Source organism: Myxine glutinosa, chromosome 1 (genome assembly GCF_964187855.1).
Source record: "Myxine glutinosa chromosome 1, kmMyxGlut1.1, whole genome shotgun sequence".
Taxonomy (NCBI): Eukaryota; Metazoa; Chordata; class Myxini; order Myxiniformes; family Myxinidae; genus Myxine; species Myxine glutinosa.
Window position 1 is genome coordinate 340,433,680 of NC_136261.1, and position 17,012 is coordinate 340,450,691.

General features: G+C 46.0%; 2 protein-coding genes across 3 annotated transcripts in view; one reads left to right on the forward strand and one right to left on the reverse strand.

Moving 5' to 3' along the window:
• Window positions 1-3,652: 3,652 nt before the first annotated feature.
• LOC137416937 (protein FAM200C-like) lies at window positions 3,653-4,272 on the reverse strand. Its single transcript, XM_078779793.1, has one exon. The coding sequence runs from the start codon at window positions 4,262-4,264 to the stop codon at window positions 3,653-3,655; it is 612 nt and encodes a 203-aa protein (XP_078635919.1). The 5' UTR covers window positions 4,265-4,272.
• Window positions 4,273-9,159: 4,887 nt separating this feature from the next.
• LOC137412709 (E3 ubiquitin-protein ligase TRIM7-like) overlaps window positions 9,160-17,012 on the forward strand; it is a 78,127-nt gene continuing 70,274 nt past the window's right edge. The window contains exon 1 of one of the 2 annotated variants that reach the window (XM_078769824.1): window positions 9,160-9,207. The gene's annotated coding sequence lies outside the window, so the exon portion shown is untranslated. The remainder of the gene's footprint in view (window positions 9,208-17,012) is intronic. The other variant, XM_068098001.2, reaches the window with a different exon arrangement.

Sequence of the window (17,012 nt, forward strand, 5' to 3'; positions counted from 1 at the left end):
AGACTAACTAACAAACAGGGGTGAAAACATAACCTCCATCCACCTTTGGTGGCGAAGGTAATAAGAAGAACAAGCACTTTTTACATTACGTACTTAGAGAATTATGATACCCTTGTAGCAAGAGTGTATTTGTTTGCTGTGACGCCATGACATCACAATGCTTTGGGTGCAGCAGTAAATAGTTAATGAAATGCTGAAAGTGCACAGTGGCTTTGTCCTCTCTCCCCCCTGTTCAATTGAGAACCATTTTGTAATCGTTAATAACTGAACCTTTTGGTTAATGGAATTGCAAAAAATAATTTCTTCGAGACAGACAGTTACGGAGCTTTGAACCAGGAGTGGGATACTGGAAGATTGCATGTCTTGGAGGAGCCGAGGAGGATCGGTGGGCCCACTTCAGCAGGACTGCTCAACAAGATAAGGCATCATTGATCTTCAGAAAAAAACCCCTAAAAAACGACATTCTTGAAGTTGAACATCAACCTTCGTTGAAAGTATCAATCAGATTACCAACTGCACATCTTTTTTTTTGCAGAGTTATCACACAGCGACTACAAATAACGGCTTCAGTAGAAAGAAGATGGAGCCTTTTACTGCTCGTAACCTGCGCACAGACAAACACGTGTGTTTTACTCATCATGACCGTTTAAAGAATATTCTTCATGCAAACTTTCCATTTTGGGAAAACTGAATAAAGCATTGATCATCATACACTGAGTCAGTATTTTTCAATTTTCACTTTAAGTGGCAAGTAGTTGATCAGAGGTAGACCCTGAAGGTTCCAGGATAACAATATCGAAGCAGGAAGTCATCAATGTCGGTTCTCTGTTCTGGTATGAAAGCCGACCAGTTCTTGATATCCTTACTGCAACAATCCACCGGAATAGGCCAGTAATACACAAGAGGAGAAATGGAAGAGGTGTGATGGGTACCTTGGATATATAATGCCAGTCAGGAGCTTGTGAGAAGGTTTTCCTTTCGTAAGAGGCCATTGCAAGACGAAACAGACTAATCGCAGGCATTTCACTGTTTAATGGAGTTGTCTGAAATCTCTGCCTTCAGAAATTATATCTTGAAAAACGAGACGGATGGGGGATGTGGATCAGTTTACATCACCAAGTTGACCAAGATGCAGTAAAGATAGAACTGGCCAAATGACCAATTTTTATTTTTTTATTTTTTTGTATACAAGATCGAGGCTCGTGAAAGAGCTAACATTAATCACACAAAAAGTCAACCGACACATAAAACAAAATAAGGAGAGTGGAACACAATATGGGGAGAGAGGGGGAAGGAAACAAACACAACATTTGAGAGCAAGGACATCGAGAGAAATGTGAGAGGGGGAGGGCTTGGGGGGAGGGCGAGAGGTATAAAATATATGAACACTGCAAGGACTTCCAGGAAAGAGGTTGGAATTTCAAAAAAAGTGTATCTGGGGTGAATTAGCGGGGGTAGAAAAGATCATGGTTTTGGATGGGGGAAGACGAGAGATGATGGTGAACAGCTGTTGTCGAGACCTGGAGGGAGGAGTGGGATTGAAGGGATTGGGGGAGTTTGTTCCAGAGGCGGGAGAAAAGGGGAATGAAAGAGTGAAGGTGAGCAGAGAGCCCAGATTTTGGCAGTTCAACCAAAAGAGGGTTGCTGGCAGATCTTGTGAGACCTGTGGGAATATTAGCGGGACAGAGCACAGAGACTTTTGAAGCTCTTTTATTATAAAGGCAAGAAAACCATACAAGTCATGCAAATAATAAAGTCACCACAATTCAAAACATGTGCAGCCAAACAACAACAATAAAAACACCAAGCACTAAAATAAAAAACTTAACAAACCATGATCAAGTTTACAAAACCCACCCTTTGCACACCATTTTTCCACAAAGGTTTGTAAATAATCTTTCATTTGGCAAAAAGAAAATTCCAAGCGTAACCTTGCCATGACTAGAGCCTTAAACACAATTACCACATCACATAAAATATCAGCATTTCCCAGGAGCTTTGCTTTTCTTGTTTTGTAGATTGCTAATTTTCCAATAGAAATTAAGAAATTAGCAAGAGCAGTCTCAGAGCGTTTTTTATAACTAAGTGGTGTTCCAAAGATAAAAACACGTGTAGAAAAAGAAAAGTTCATACGATTAAAAAAAGTTGATAAAAAACCAAAGAAGGGAAAGAGTCTTGCACAATCTACGTAAGCATGGAAAAGGTCTTCAGAAATCATACAAAAGGGGCATTCCACTGAATTATCCTCATTAAAACGATGTAATAAAACATTGGAGGGGACAGAGCACAGAGAGAGCTGGGGGAGCAAGGCCGGAGAGGAGGCGGTAGAAGACAGAAAGACCACCAACCTGCCTGCGGTGAGTGAGTGAAAGGCCCTCGGAGTTAGCTTCATCGCAGGAGATTCCAATGATTCTGAAAGCTTTGGTTTCAACAGCGTGAAGCCGAGCTAGGTATGAGGGAGGAGCACCGGTGTAGGAGGATAGAATCACTCCCAGGGATAAAATTCACTCGAGAGTGGTGTTATCCTAGGACAGAATCACTGGAGAGTGAGATTTTAGGGGAGTGAGAGAATCCTGCTTCACCGGCACCTGTGTGCGGTGGACACCTTCCTTCCTGCGCTACTTCCTCCATAACTTATTTGACCTCACTTCAAACAACATGCCTTTTGCGGTGCGTTGTTATTATGTGACCTTTTACACCAGTGGTTCTCAAACTTTTTGAGACTACCGCCCCCTTCTGCCCTCTTGGACCAGCCCAATGCCCCCCTTGTCCTATCGTTCGTGGTCGGACACCCGGAATTTATGTAGATAGGAAACAAAAATAACAGAAGCCAAATATTTTCTGAATAATATTTAACTTTATTTTACTTTACTTTTTATTTTATTTTGCACGACCTACAATGTTTCAGCATAACAGGTCCAGGTGAGGCAAACTGGGATTCTGTTATCACAGGCAAAAATACCGTTAGTGTGAAGGGTGGGCCTGGTGACTCGCTGCGAGATTACGAACGTCTGGCTCCATCTCAGAGAGGTGGAGACGCAGATCGCCCCTCTTGGTAATGTCAAGGCGGTTTCGATACTTGGTCAGCAGCACCATCACGGTGCTGAACCCTCTTTCAACGAGGTATGATGTGGGGAACGCAATCAGCAGCAGTTCTGCCTCTGTCCACATTGCGGGGTATTCGCCCCGCTCCAGAATCCAGAATTTGCCGTATTCATGCTGCGAGAATCTTGCCTTCGCCTCATCATTGTGGAGGTTGATAATTTCGTCCTGTAATTCACGCTTCACATCTTGAATGTCACATTTGAATGGGTTGATCACCCATGCTGGCATCGACAGTTCTAGCATGTCTCTGAAACGCTGCTCCATATCTCCACGAATCTTCTCAAGGTGATTGCAATAAACGAGCAGCTCTTCATCAGAAACAGCAGTTTCCTTTGCCAACCGGGGAAAGTGGTACATATCTCTGCGGCCGAGGGATTCCCTGTGCAGAGTCGCCTTGGTTACGAACGCGCCGATCACTTTCTTTGTTTTAATCAGCGTCATATGGTCACCCTGGAGTTGTTTGTTGACATCATTCAGTATACTGAATATGTCCGTGAGGTAAGCCACATCATGCTCAATCACATTCACTTTCTCAGATAGCTCCGTATCAACTTTCCGACAGAAACTCGACCACAGTTGAGAAGAGGGCATGGAAACGGGTCAAACAAGCGCCTTTGGACAACCATCGAACTTCGGTATGCAACAGGAGCCGCTCGAATGCCTCATCGTTCTCCTGGCAAAGCTGACGAAACAGCCGATCATGCAGAGACGACACCTTGATTTTATTCACTGCTTTGATTACTGTTTGGAATGATGTATGAAGTCTGGCGCTGAGAGCTTTTGCTACAAGATGCTGGCGGTGCACGACACAGTGAATGGCGAACACGGACGGTACCTGGTTCTTCAGAAGCGCAATAAAACCACGTTGGCGGCCAACCATCGCTGGTGCCCCGTCCGTCGCGCAAGCGAGAATGTTCTCCATCGGTATGTTCTTATCAGTAAAGTACATCCCCAATGCTTGGAAGATGGAAGAACCCTTCGTATCGGTCTGGAGAGAGCGGGCAAACAACATTTCTTCCACCATTTCCTGATCACGGATGAAGCGAACGTAGCAGAGTAACAGGGCTTCACTGTCACGCAAAGTGGACTCATCCAGCTGGATAGCGAAGTGTGTGCTTCTCAGCTCACGACACAGCTTATCTTCTACATCTGATGACATTTCATCAATCCGCCTGGCCACGGAATCAGTGCTGAGCGCAATCGACGAGAGAACTGGATTCGGATCCTGGCCCATAACGGTTTTTATCACTTCCCCAACAGCTGGTTTGGTCAACTGTTCGCCGATTGAATACGGTTTTCCAGGTCTGGCGATGAGCAATGACAGCTTATACGACGCTTCCAGTCCTTTATCCACGAGCTTTTGGCTGGCTTTGAACATCGTCGTTACCGTGGAACGCTTCTCAAATTTCTCTTTCAGCGATTGGAAATAGCTGACCTCTGCGCGAGCCTCATTACTGTGCTTTTTACTCAGGTGCTCGCTCAGTCGAGATGGTTTCATTGCTTCATTGGACAGCGTGATACCACACAACAAACACATCGGTAACTGTTTGTTCGTCGGAGATGGAATGAATCCATACTTGATGTATTCAACGGAATACTGATGACACTTTTTCTTTGAGGCCGACATCTTGAAGCCGACCGGACGTGAAGCTTTTTTGAATAACGAAATCAACACGCCAAAATGTCGAAAGACTAACACCAGCACAAACACTGACTGTTCATACCTTGCCCAATGTCTGTGCTGATCAGGCCAGGCTGTAAAGTTGAACCAGGCACGTTGAATAGTCCAGGACGAATAGAGTGTATTATATCCAGAGTGTATTATTTCCCACATAAAAAGATTCTTGCAAGCCGATTGGTTGAAATGGCACCACGTGACAAAAATTAATGTTGTACTATTGGCCGTATTGGCAGCCAATAGTTTTTACTATTGGCCGTCGTCATGGAAGCGGCCAATAGTATTTCGCTGGTGTCATACACTATCATGTTTGTTGCGTGAGCATGTATGGACAAGAAAATACCGACACATCAGCGAATATGTGATCATAAAAACCATGCGGAGGGGGAAAGAATGTGGTCGTTGATTGGATGGCCAATTTGCCGAATGGCGCCGGGTAACCTGTTCAGACTGCAGGAAGCCCAATGAGCGCTTCAAATCGCTGCTGCTCCTCGAAATCGCCAGTGCCCCCCAAATCATTGCCAGCGCCCCCCTACCGCCCGTGGACTCTGGAGCGCCCCCATGAAAGTTCCCAGCACCCACTGGGGGGTGGGGGCGGGGGGGCAGTAGGGACCACTTGGAGAACCTATATTTTACACCATGCTTATAACACAATGTTTCCTCAAAAGTTTTACAGCAAAGCAACTTGCCATCTCCTGTCCGGCGTGCACACCGTCCTCTGTACTATCTCTTCCGACATGCGTCCACACCCGCAAATCTCGATGTACTCCCAGATGCGTCGACACCGTGCTGTCTGACACCAGTGTCCTGCGTGCTGTGCGCTGCCTCTTTCGTGGTGTTTCCATGTTGTTGACAGGCCCTTTAACAACTACATTGAACATGTCGCTCTTACGTTTCGTTATCAGGAGGAAGAAATATAAATTCCCCGCAATCCAATCCTAAAACTGAAAGAGCAACAAAAGGTCCTTGCCTCTCTCAATTTTCGGTACAAGCGCATTCTAAGATGGGACAACAAGTGCACGGCCACTCCACCAGACTAAGTAAAACATTAGCAAATGCAACACCAATTTCATTTATCCTACCTTTGGTGTCATCGGTATATGTAATGAATTATTCATGCCAAGGAGAGGGAATTGCATTTGAGTCTGTTTGTTACTTGGCAGTTTTCTTTTTTTTTTGCAAGTATCTGGATCACTCCAATGTGTGTGTGTGTGTGTGTGTGTGTGTGTGTGTGTGTGTGTGTGTGTGTGTGTGTGTGTGTGTGTGTGTGTGTTTGTGTGTGTGTGTGTGTGTGTGTTTGTGTGTTTGTCTGTCCGCTCATTTATACTTGCCTCCAGGTTACAGTTTTTAACCGATCTTCAGGAAATTTCACCAAATGGTAGAGTTCGTGGTCCCACAAATTCCTATATATATTTTAGGTCAAAAGGTCAACCACTTTTTTCAAATTTCTAAAATCCTCAATTTTCATCCGATTGACTTGAAATTTGAATAGTATTTACATATCGGCCAACTGAATTCAACTACCAACTATTTTTGAGATCAGCTTAGGCCAAAAGGTCAACATAGGCCAAAGGTCAACCACTTTTTTCGAATTTCTAAAATCCTCAATTTTCATACAATTGAATTGAAGTTTGAATCGGACTTTCAGAGCAGCTAGCTGAATTTAACCACCAACTTTTTTTTGGAGATCAGCATAGGCCGAAAGGTCAACATAGGCAAAAGGTCAACAACAATTTCTAATTTCTAAAATCCTCAATTTTCATCCCATTCACTTGAAATTTGAATGGGATTTACATATCTGTGAACTGAATTCAACCAACAACTATTTGTGGTCCAAATGGGTCACAAGGTCAACATAGGCCAAAGGTCAACCACTTTTTTCAAATTTCTAAAATCCTCAATTTTCATCCGATTGACTTGAAGTTTGAATCGGACTTTCAGAGCAACTAACTGAATTTAACCACCAACTTTTTTTTGGAGATCAGCATAGGCCGAAAGGTCAACATAGGCAAAAGGTCAACAACAATTTCTAATTTCTAAAATCCTCAATTTTCATCCCATTCACTTGAAATTTGAATGGGATTTACATATCTGTGAACTGAATTCAACCAACAACTATTTGTGGTCCAAATGGGTCACATGGTCAACATAGGCCAAAGGTCAACCACTTTTTTCGAATTTCTAAAATCCACAATTTTCATACAATTGAATTGAAGTTTGAATCGGACTTTCAGAGCAGCTAACTGAATTTAACCACCAACTATTTTTGAGATCAGCTTAGGCCAAAAGGTCAACATAGGCCAAAGGTCAACCACTTTTTCGAATTTCTAAAATCCTCAATTTTCATCCAATTGACTTGAAGTTTGAATCGGACTTTCAGAGCAGCTAACTGAATTTAACCACCAACTTTTTTTTGGAGATCAGCATAGGCCGAAAGGTCAACATAGGCAAAAGGTCAACAACAATTTCTAATTTCTAAAATCCTCAATTTTCATCCCATTCACTTGAAATTTGAATGGGATTTACATATCTGTGAACTGAATTCAACCAACAACTATTTGTGGTCCAAATGGGTCACAAGGTCAACATAGGCCAAAGGTCAACCACTTTTTTCAAATTTCTGAAATCCTCAATTTTCATCCGATTGACTTGAAATTTGAAAAGGATTTTCATATCAGCTTACTGAAAGAAACCACCAACAATTTTTGAGGTCAGCATCGGACAAAATGTCAACATAGGCCGAATTTCTAAAATTGTCACTTTTCATCCGATTAACTTAAACTTTGAAGACGATTTGCATATCAGGTCACTGAATTCAACCACTAATTATTTTTCACATCAAAAGGATGCTCCACTGTGTGCGATGCTACTTTGTTCTATTTTGCCAAGTGTCACTCTTTGAGTGATTTTTCATTACTTGGCAAAAAAAAAAAAATTCTTTGCAAGTTTGTTGATCACTACTGTTTGTGTGTTTGTTTGTTTGTCTGTCCGCTCACTTATACTTGCCTACAGGTCACAATTTTAAGCCGATATTCACGAAACTTCACCAAATGGTAGAGTTCGTGGTCCGACAAAATGCTATATATTTATGAAGTCAAAAGGTCAAAAGGTCAACATAGGCCAAAGGTCAAACTTTTTTTTTTCTAATTACCAAAATCCTCAATTTTAATCCGTTTGACTTGAAATTTGAATAGGATTTACATATTAGTGAAGTGAATTCAACCACCAACTATTTCTGAGATCAGCATAGGCCAAAAGGTCAACAAAGGCCAAAGGTCAACCACTTTTTTTAAATTTCGAAAATCCTGAATTTTCATCCAATTGACTTGAAATGTGAAAAGGATTTGAATATCAGCTAACTGAATTCAACCAACAACTATTTTGAAATCAGCATAGGCCAAAAGGTCAACATTGGCCAAAGGTCAACCACTCTTTTCTAATGTCTAAAATCCACAATTTTCATCTGATTGACTTGGAATTTGAATGTGATTTTCATATCGGTTAACTGAATTCAACCACCAACAATTTTTTAGATCAGTGTAGGCCAAAATTTCAACATAGGCCAAAGGTCAACCTTTTTTTTTTCATTTTTCTAAAATCCTCAATTTTCATCCAATTGACTTTTTTGTTTGTCATGTGTAAGCGATTCTGCCTGCAAAGTTTGGCATCGATCTCTTCAGTCGTTTTGGAGAAAATTTGATTTTAGTGGTTTTTCAGGATTTTCACTCCAAACAATATGGCGTCCGAACCACGTGACCTACGACATCATTATAATTTTATTTCTGTATAAATTTATACCGAGAAGATGCTTAAGAAATTTCATCCTGATCAGATAATGTTTTTTTACTTGTTGAATTATGACGTCATAACGGCGGAACCTATGACGTCATCATTCACATATGTTATTCCGCATGGAGGGTTCTTTGCAATGAGACCTGTCTCAATTATTTCTGTGCAGCGGTTTTTTGAGATATAGAGGTGCAATTTTTTGGTTTTTCCAAGATGGTGCTCGTACCACGTGACCTGTGACGTCCTAATATTCACTAAAATATTATACAGGAGGGCGCACTCTGATGATGGAAATTTCATGTCAATCGGACAAACAGTTGACGAGAAAATGAATTTTTAAAATGCAGACACGCATGTACGTATGTACGTACGAACCCGCATGCTTAACCCTGCGTTTCGCTTCGCGAGCACAGGGTAAAGATGATGTGGAATTTCCACAAGTGTTTGTTGAAGAATCAAGTGAAAGGTGAGAGAGAGTATGTGATGGACTTGAAAACTGTAAGATCAAATAGTCACTGCAAGTAAATGACGTCATGCATTCTTCCGAAATGACATAACAAAACTTATACACCTGCTTTGCTTCCTGGTTGGTTGTCTGATCGTTGTCCAGATTGAACGCATCTTCGTCACGAGACGTAAGGGATATATGGTTGTGTTGCTGGATTGTGAAATAAATAGCAAATTATGTTTTGTTTTAATTTGAAATGTTGATAACCATGTTTGTTGCATCATAAAGGAGAAGATACTGTTGTGTATATGAGGATTGTGTTTTTATTATTGTGTTTTTTTTATTGTATAGTAAATTGTTGTAAAATATCGCCCTCCTCACTCCAGTGTTGTATAAAGGTCAAAGGGCGTTCCCGTAGTTAATTCCATAAAGCATACACGTTAGCCAATCATAGATTTCCCCCCTTGTAGGTAGTTATATCTTTATTATGTGTATTAGGGTAAGGCCTTGTCTTCCATTAAGATGACACTCCATTGCACCAAGTGAAATAATATAGATTCCCTTTCATTCCCCATTCCCACTCCCAAAACTTCCATTGCCAAGCCTCAATTGCCAGCTACATCCCCTCTAAGCCTCCATTGCCAACTGCACTGGGCAGTTTGCCAGGTTTGCTACAGCTGTGGGTTGTTGATTTCGCCCCAAAACCACCATTGAACATGTGCTCGGGTCGGGGAAGAAAGGCGTGTCCCCACCTCGTCATAGAGGGGAGGAGTGAGTCAGCCCCACTCAACCAACCACGAACAAGGGGTTGGACTTGGAGAGGGTGTGGAGAGAAACATCAAGGAGGTTCACGAAGGTTCAGGGGCGTGGCATATATAATCCGCAGGAGATGCCCCCACCTCAGATGAGTCCTGGAGAAAGCACGCGACGTCCACAGAGCAGCAGCAGCAGCAGCCACAGCAGCAACAGCGGCAGCTTCAGAGCAGCAGCAGCAGCCACAGCAGCAACAGCGGCAGCTTCAGCAGCAGCAGCAGCAGCCACAGCAGCTTCAGCCACAGCAGCTTGGGGCCTTGACGGCAGTTTTGAGCAGGGCCGCGAAGGAACGGCGGCTGCTAAACGCGCCGATCGTGTTGCAGTACCCGTGGACCTTCCTCTCCCTCCAGCCATCCACCTCCGGCCAGTCCTATCATCATTCCCCGCGTGAGTCTGTCTTTTGTTTGTTCTGTCCTGGGTTAATTAAGACTGTAGGTAAGCTAGCATTGCACTGTCTCTCTAATATCTTCTGTAAATTATTTTCTTATCTTTCCTTCTCCTTGGTTACTTTGAGCGTGTAAATAGTAAGAATAAATTTATTAGTATTTCCAACCTTTTTGTTTCCTTCTTCTTCTTCTTCTTCACATCCATGTCGCCTTTGTCTTTTCCCTATTGAATACCTGTGGCGCGATCCGGCCAACGTTCGGGAATCGGGTTAGTCGGGGTAACTGTTCGGCCGTGGTGCCATCCGCTCAGCAAACCAACATCCTTATCCGCGGTCCGTAACAATTGGTAGTCAGGAGTTGGGATTCGAACCTGGGACTAAATTTATTTAGCCCAAATTTTGGGACACCAATTGTGTTATTGGCAGTAACAATTGGTGTCGGGAGCGGGATCGGACCCGAAGCGCGCTTAATGCGCTCAAAATTACAAGCTGCTGAAATTTGTTTTAAAGAAAAACCCGAATTTTGAAATCACGCCATGGCTAGTCAAGGCAATCGCATGCCGGTGGGGGAACTAGAGGAGGGGTTAGGGGTAACCCAGGATCAGAGGGAAGAAATGGAGGAGGGCAATGAGGAGGTGGTTGAGGAGGTTTCAGGCGCACAAAATGGCGCTCTCGCGCACGAGGTTACGGGCGCGCAAAATGGCGCCTCGCACATGGCTACGGCGACCGCGCCCGCGACCGTAGCAGCGCCGCCGATGGATTGGGGCCTATTCATGCTACAAATGCGGGCCCTCATGGAAGAGAACAGGGGGCTGGGAGACCAAATTGGAGCAATGAGGGACGAAGCGAGGGCTGATAGTGAGCGAATAAGGGATGAAGCGAGGGCTGATTGTGAGCGAATAAGGGACGGAGCGAGGGCTAATAGTGAGCGATTAGAGGGCCAAATGGGGGCGATGAGGGACGAAGTGAGGGGTACCGGTGAGGGGTTAGACAAGAAATTTGAGGGGTTAGACAAGAAATTTGAGGGGTTAGACAAGAAATTTGAGGGGTTAGACAATGGGATAGAAGGGGTGAAACATGGGTTAACGGGGGTGGAAAATAGAATGGCTGCCCAGGAGAATCAGATAGAGGGGGTGAAAAATGGGTTGAGGGGGCTAGAAGATAGGATGGAAGGCAAATTGCGGGAAGTAGGGGAGCAATCCGCCCGGGAAATCAAACGGATGGGGAACCAGATAGAGGAGGTGAAAATCGGGTTAGAAGGTAAATTGGATGCTCAGAGGGATGAATTGGGATAGATGAGGGTGGCATCTGCAAAAGAGAGGGAGGAGATGAAGGAGGAGATAAGACGAGGTGTAAGTGAGGAGGTCTCGGGGGTACGCGAGGAGGCAAAGCGAGGTGAGAAGCATATGGAGAAAGAGGTGAGGAATAATATGGCTAGGTTACAAGGGGGCATAGAGGACCTGACACAGGAGGTGGAACAGCTGACGGTGGGACAGACGGAGTTAGCGGAGCAGGTACAAAGGAATACTGCGGTACTAGGAGGGTTAAAAGTGACACAAAGAGACATCAAGGATGACATGATAGCGACGAAGAGGCAATGTCAGATGGTACGTGAGGGACTGACAACGAGGTTGGACGAGGTGACAGAAGTAATGGAGACGAAGGACCGGGAGGTGAGGACGCACATAGAGACGGTCAAGGTAGCGTTAGAGGAAGAGATAGAGGAGACGCACCGGGAAATAAAAGAGGTAAAGGAAAAATTAGAGGCGGTGGAAGAAGGGGTGAGTGAAATTAAGAAGAGACGGAGGGAAACTAAGAGAGAAATAAAGGAGGAGGTAATGGAATTAGTACAAGGTCTGTGCTCGAATCGTGATGATGTGCTCACTAACCAAATAAAGAGTTTGCAGGTGGTGAAGGAGGTGCGGAGACGAGGTGCCAAGGTGAGTGGCGATATATTCGGAAATGCATATGATGTGAGGGGAGCTTCAGTCGGCTTGGGGGTTGATTTGGATCCAGGTGTTCGTGAGAGGCCGTTGGTGAAATGTGCGACAGGTACGGAGTGTATGGACAGAGGAGGTGTGCGAGAATGTCCGACTCTGGGGTGTGTGAGGAAAAAGTGCGTGCCGAGGAGTGAGTGTGCTGTCGAGAGTGAGTCGGTCGTAGCACGTGTGCGAGGGAGCACATGGAAGCGCGTAGTGGGGAGTGTTACAGAGGATGTAACGAAAGAGTGTACACCTGTGGTGAGTGTTACGGAGGGTGTAGCGGGAGAGTGTGTGCAAGAGGATGTGTGAGAAAGGTGTGTAACGGACGGGTGCATGAGGAAAGAGTGCGCTGTCAAGAGTAAGGGAGAATGCACACCTGTGGTGAGAGTTACGGAGGGTGTAACGGGAGAGTGTGTGCGAGAAAGGTGTGTAACGGACGGGTGCATGAGGAAAGAGTGCGCTGTCAAGAGTAAGGGAGAATGCACACCTGTGGTGAGAGTTACGGAGGGTGTAACGGGAGAGTGTGCACGAGAAAGGTGTGTAACGGATGGGTGCATGAGTACAGAGTGCGCTGTCAAAAGTAAGGGTGAATGCGCGACCGAGTGTGGAGGTGAGAGTAGTAAGAGTGACACGGAGCATGGGTTGGTTGTGGCAGGTGAGAGAGGATGTACACCTGGAATGGAAGGATGCACACCTGGAATGGTAGAGCGTGTATGGGATTTGCACGCTGGAATTGGTAGTGAGGCACGTGGTTGGTTGTGCAAGTGAGAACACACCTGTGGTTGTCACAGAGGAGGTGACCGAGAAGGGGGCGTGAAGAGGTGTGTTGGTGAGGTGTGCGAACGACAAGTGTGTGCAAAGGTGTGCGGTGGTCAGGTGTGTGACCAAGTCTGTGAGCGGAATGAGTGTACCTGGGTGTGTAAGAGAAGGTGCAATGATGAGGAGCAAGGAACGGGCTGCGGGGTGTAAGCATGCAGGTGAGGCATCGACGGTAACCGGGTTAGCGGTTAGAGCGACGTATAGCCGAATCGGGCCCTCTGTGCGTGCCGGGCTTCGCGTGCCGCGAGGACCAGCGGGGATCCGAACCACGGCGATTTCAAAAGAACCGCCGTACGCGATCCACACTGGGCCTCGCTTTGAACGGCCGCGTCCGTGCTCTACTAGGCGGAGCGGGCAGCCCGATAGGAAGGGTCGTCATGGCGACCCCCTTTTGTTGAGGCGTTCCGGCAGGTCGAGATCGGGCCATTGGATGGCTCTGTGCCGAGGTGGTGCGTGGGATCTTGGCCCGGGTAAACCTCCTTCCCTGCACCGAGTGCTGGACGTATCCAGCCGCCGGCACCAAGCAACCCGCATTCATTGCTCGGCTGTGCGAAGCCGGGCTGTAGAAGTGAATTGGCGCACCGAGAGGCTCTAGCGAGTAGACGTGATGATGAGGATAGTGTTTTGGCCCCAAAATTAGAAAAACAAAATTTGATGATTGGTAGAATGATTGGCAGATGATTGGCAAATTTTTGATTGGTTGAATTTGGACGAGTAAAATTGATAGAGGGACGTCCCCGATGTGGTGCGATGGCAACTCTGTCATCCCTCACAGCGGGGGCAAAGGAGCACTAGTCTTATGGGGTTATGGCAGTGAAAACTAGCCCGGGAGGGTTAGGATATAACGATAGGGACCTAGAAGAGGACCTTAGGTAACGTTAAGATTAGGTAGTGACAATGATACCTGTAGTGGGGATGCAGGTAGATTAGAGTGGATGATAATGACGTGGTATGTGCTTAGTTTAAAGCGAAGACGGGGAGCACTAAGTTAGCAGGGCAACAGGTAGTTTAGATGATGCCGTGTGAGTGTTGGAGGTGTATTCAGAAGTGTATTGTGAAAAGTGTGTGGTTAAAAGGTGTGATTGCACAGGTGTGCAACTGAACAGGTGGATGGAGCAGTGTTTGAGTGAGTGATAGTGATGTGAGTGGTGCTGACCAAATGGTCCAGGAAGGAAGGAGGGTGCAGGTGGCACCAGGTAAGATTGCACAGGTGTGCAACTACAGGTGAATGGAGAATGGTTGTATGGAATAAATGGTATGGAATATATGGAGTATTGGAATGGATGGTCGTGGAGTGAGTATGGTGGAAACTGTGGAGTGGAGTGGATGGTGCGAAGGTTTGAATGGGGGAAGGATGGACCCCCATCACGAATACCCGGGGCGGGTAGTGTAAGTGTTAGGTAGAGGGTACAGGTAAATTGTGGTTGGATATTGGCATCTGTGGTGCGGGTAGTTGCACAGGAGTGTAGTGATGGGTGCATTAGTGTTGTGGAAATGGCTGGGCGTGTAGCCTGTTAGTGTGTGTAGTTGGTTTGGGCACTCCACCACTGTGAGGATGTCGGCCAGGTGAGGCCGCAGGTGGGGTCTGGGAGCCGGTAGAGTTGTTGTGGATGGGGCCCGAGGATCCGGAGGACGGACCCGGGTAGCCCAGTGCCAGAGGGCACCAAGGGGTGACAGAGCCAGGAGGGGCCTTCCCCAATTAGATAGGTTAGGGTGAGGAGCTAGGTAAGCTCGGGTGGCAACTGCAGTGGTGGAGGTGTGCAGGTGGGTAGACCTGCTGGGAGAGCTACACGACCCAGCCCGGAAATTGTGCAAGGGCACCGGGAGATGAATCGGGGGAGTGAGACCCCAAATTGAGAAGCACCACAGTTTGGTCAATGGGAATTGGTTTTTAGAACCCATAGTGTAAGTTGGCCAATGGATTGGCAGGGAAAGACCCCAGGTAGTGTACAGTGTGTTAATGTCATTTAGAGGACTAGGGCGTGCCCGTAAGTGCGTGATGTGACCGTACAATGAATGTATCGTCCCGACGCCGCAGCTCGGATGGCGCTGCAGTTAATCGGGCCTGTATCGGCAGAGTTATTATAAACGTGTACTACAATCGATCGTACCTTACAACAATCAACACAGATTGCAACGTCAAATAAATGAATATGCTCTCAAATGTGCCGTCCGAGGCAGCGTCTGCTCGCCACGTTCAGCATCAGTACGTCGTCACTATGACTATCCGTAAGTCCGGAAGTGACGTCCTCATTTGACTGTCCGGAAGGTCGCATATCGCAGTTACGATGAATCGCAAATTAGTTTTAATTAGTTTTAAAACATAGTTTAACGCCAACATCGCGCCAACATAGTTTGCCAACGTGAAATAAATGAATACGCTCTCAAATGTGCCGTCCGAGGCAGAGTCTGTTCGCCACGTTCGGCACACGTGATAGCTCGCTGCTCTCTGATTGGTTGAATCGTTTTTTGGACATAGCTCGGTAACTACTTCTCTGATTAATATGAAACCTTGAAAAGGCACATCCTCAGATCCCCAGCAATATATCTGGCAAGTTTCAAGTATATCGGACCCGTGGTTGTCGAGAAACAGCGGTCACAGACACACACACATACACACATACACACACATACACACAGAGATTACTGGAATTATAGATAGATAGTTAGGATTAAGAATCTCCTCGCACCATCTGCATCCACTCACCTGGGATGACGTACCTCCACACCATGCCAGGTTGTTTTTATTATTTTTATTGTGCAGATGTTTGGATTGTGAGCCGCATCATGACATGGGTGTGACATTGTGCTTGTTGTTCCATCTCTCCCTCCTTATGAGGATTGATGATGAATTGGGTGATGGCAAATTTTGGTTAGAGGGATTGTGGAGACGAATTTAGTATAGGGGGAAGATGTGATGGTAGCGACGGATTTGTAAATGTGTAGATTGTTGTACATATGGGGTAAGGGCAAGGGTAGTGTAGGTGACAGGGGGGATGACGTACGGTAGGGACGAGCTTTCTCACTTCGCTCTCCGTACGCACTTCACCTTGCATTGTCTTATTGATGTGTACCCTTGTGACCTTACCCCTCGCTCATCTGTCTTTCCCCCCCTTTGTCTCCCACATGAGGACCTGTGCGCCACTGGGCGCCGAGGGGAGCGTGCGTGAGCCGGCCATTGTGCACCCGAACCTCTCACAACCAAAGCTGTCTGCATCGATGCACCACATTATGGACCACATGTCTGTGGCTGAGCACCACTGATGGACCCCATGGGTTGGGGGCATGGCCCCTCTGCTGGAACCGTCCATGAAGGCCCGAATTATTGCTGTTGGACCTTGGCCACAGGGCACCGATGCCCCACAGGTGAACCACACATAGTCGGCCCTGTGGGCCATAAATAAAGAAAATAAAAACGGACACGTTAGGTGCATTTTATTAATCCAAATAGGCCGCCAGCAAAGAAGATGACAACAACTGGAAAATAGTAATAGCCAGCAGAGGGAGCCGAAGAGCAAGAGACCACCAGCAGGGTTAGGGGTTGTTGGTTTATTTTTATTGATGAACAGTGATGACTGTGCACCGATTGGTGCTTGAGGGTGTATTGGTGCGGTTTTGGGTGCTTTCATGGTGCGTCGATGCAGAGCAGCTAGCATTGCCGCATAAATGCTAGCCGCCCCCCCCCCCCCCCAGAAAGAACAATCACATGTCCTGGGTTGCATATTGTAAATAAAGTAGAGCCATTGTAAATAATGCGCCCCCACCGTCAATGTATAGTTTGAAGACCATTCCGCAATTCGGTTAGCTGTGGGCGTGAATCTGTTAGGTAGGGTGCAATGGAGCAGCGGGACATATTTATTTATGTTTTAAAACTGTCGCACTCAGGGTCAGGTTAAATGTAGAGGGAACTACACCTACGTGTCACACTAAGTTAAAGTTATAGGCCTGGGATGTGCCTAAGAGGAGGAGGAGGGTGCAGTGTTGTGTATATGA

Bases quoted from the DNA above. Each gene is read 5' to 3' on its own strand.
- LOC137416937 (XM_078779793.1), bottom strand. From the start codon at position 4,264: ATGTCATCAGATGTAGAAGATAAGCTGTGTCGTGAGCTGAGAAGCACA.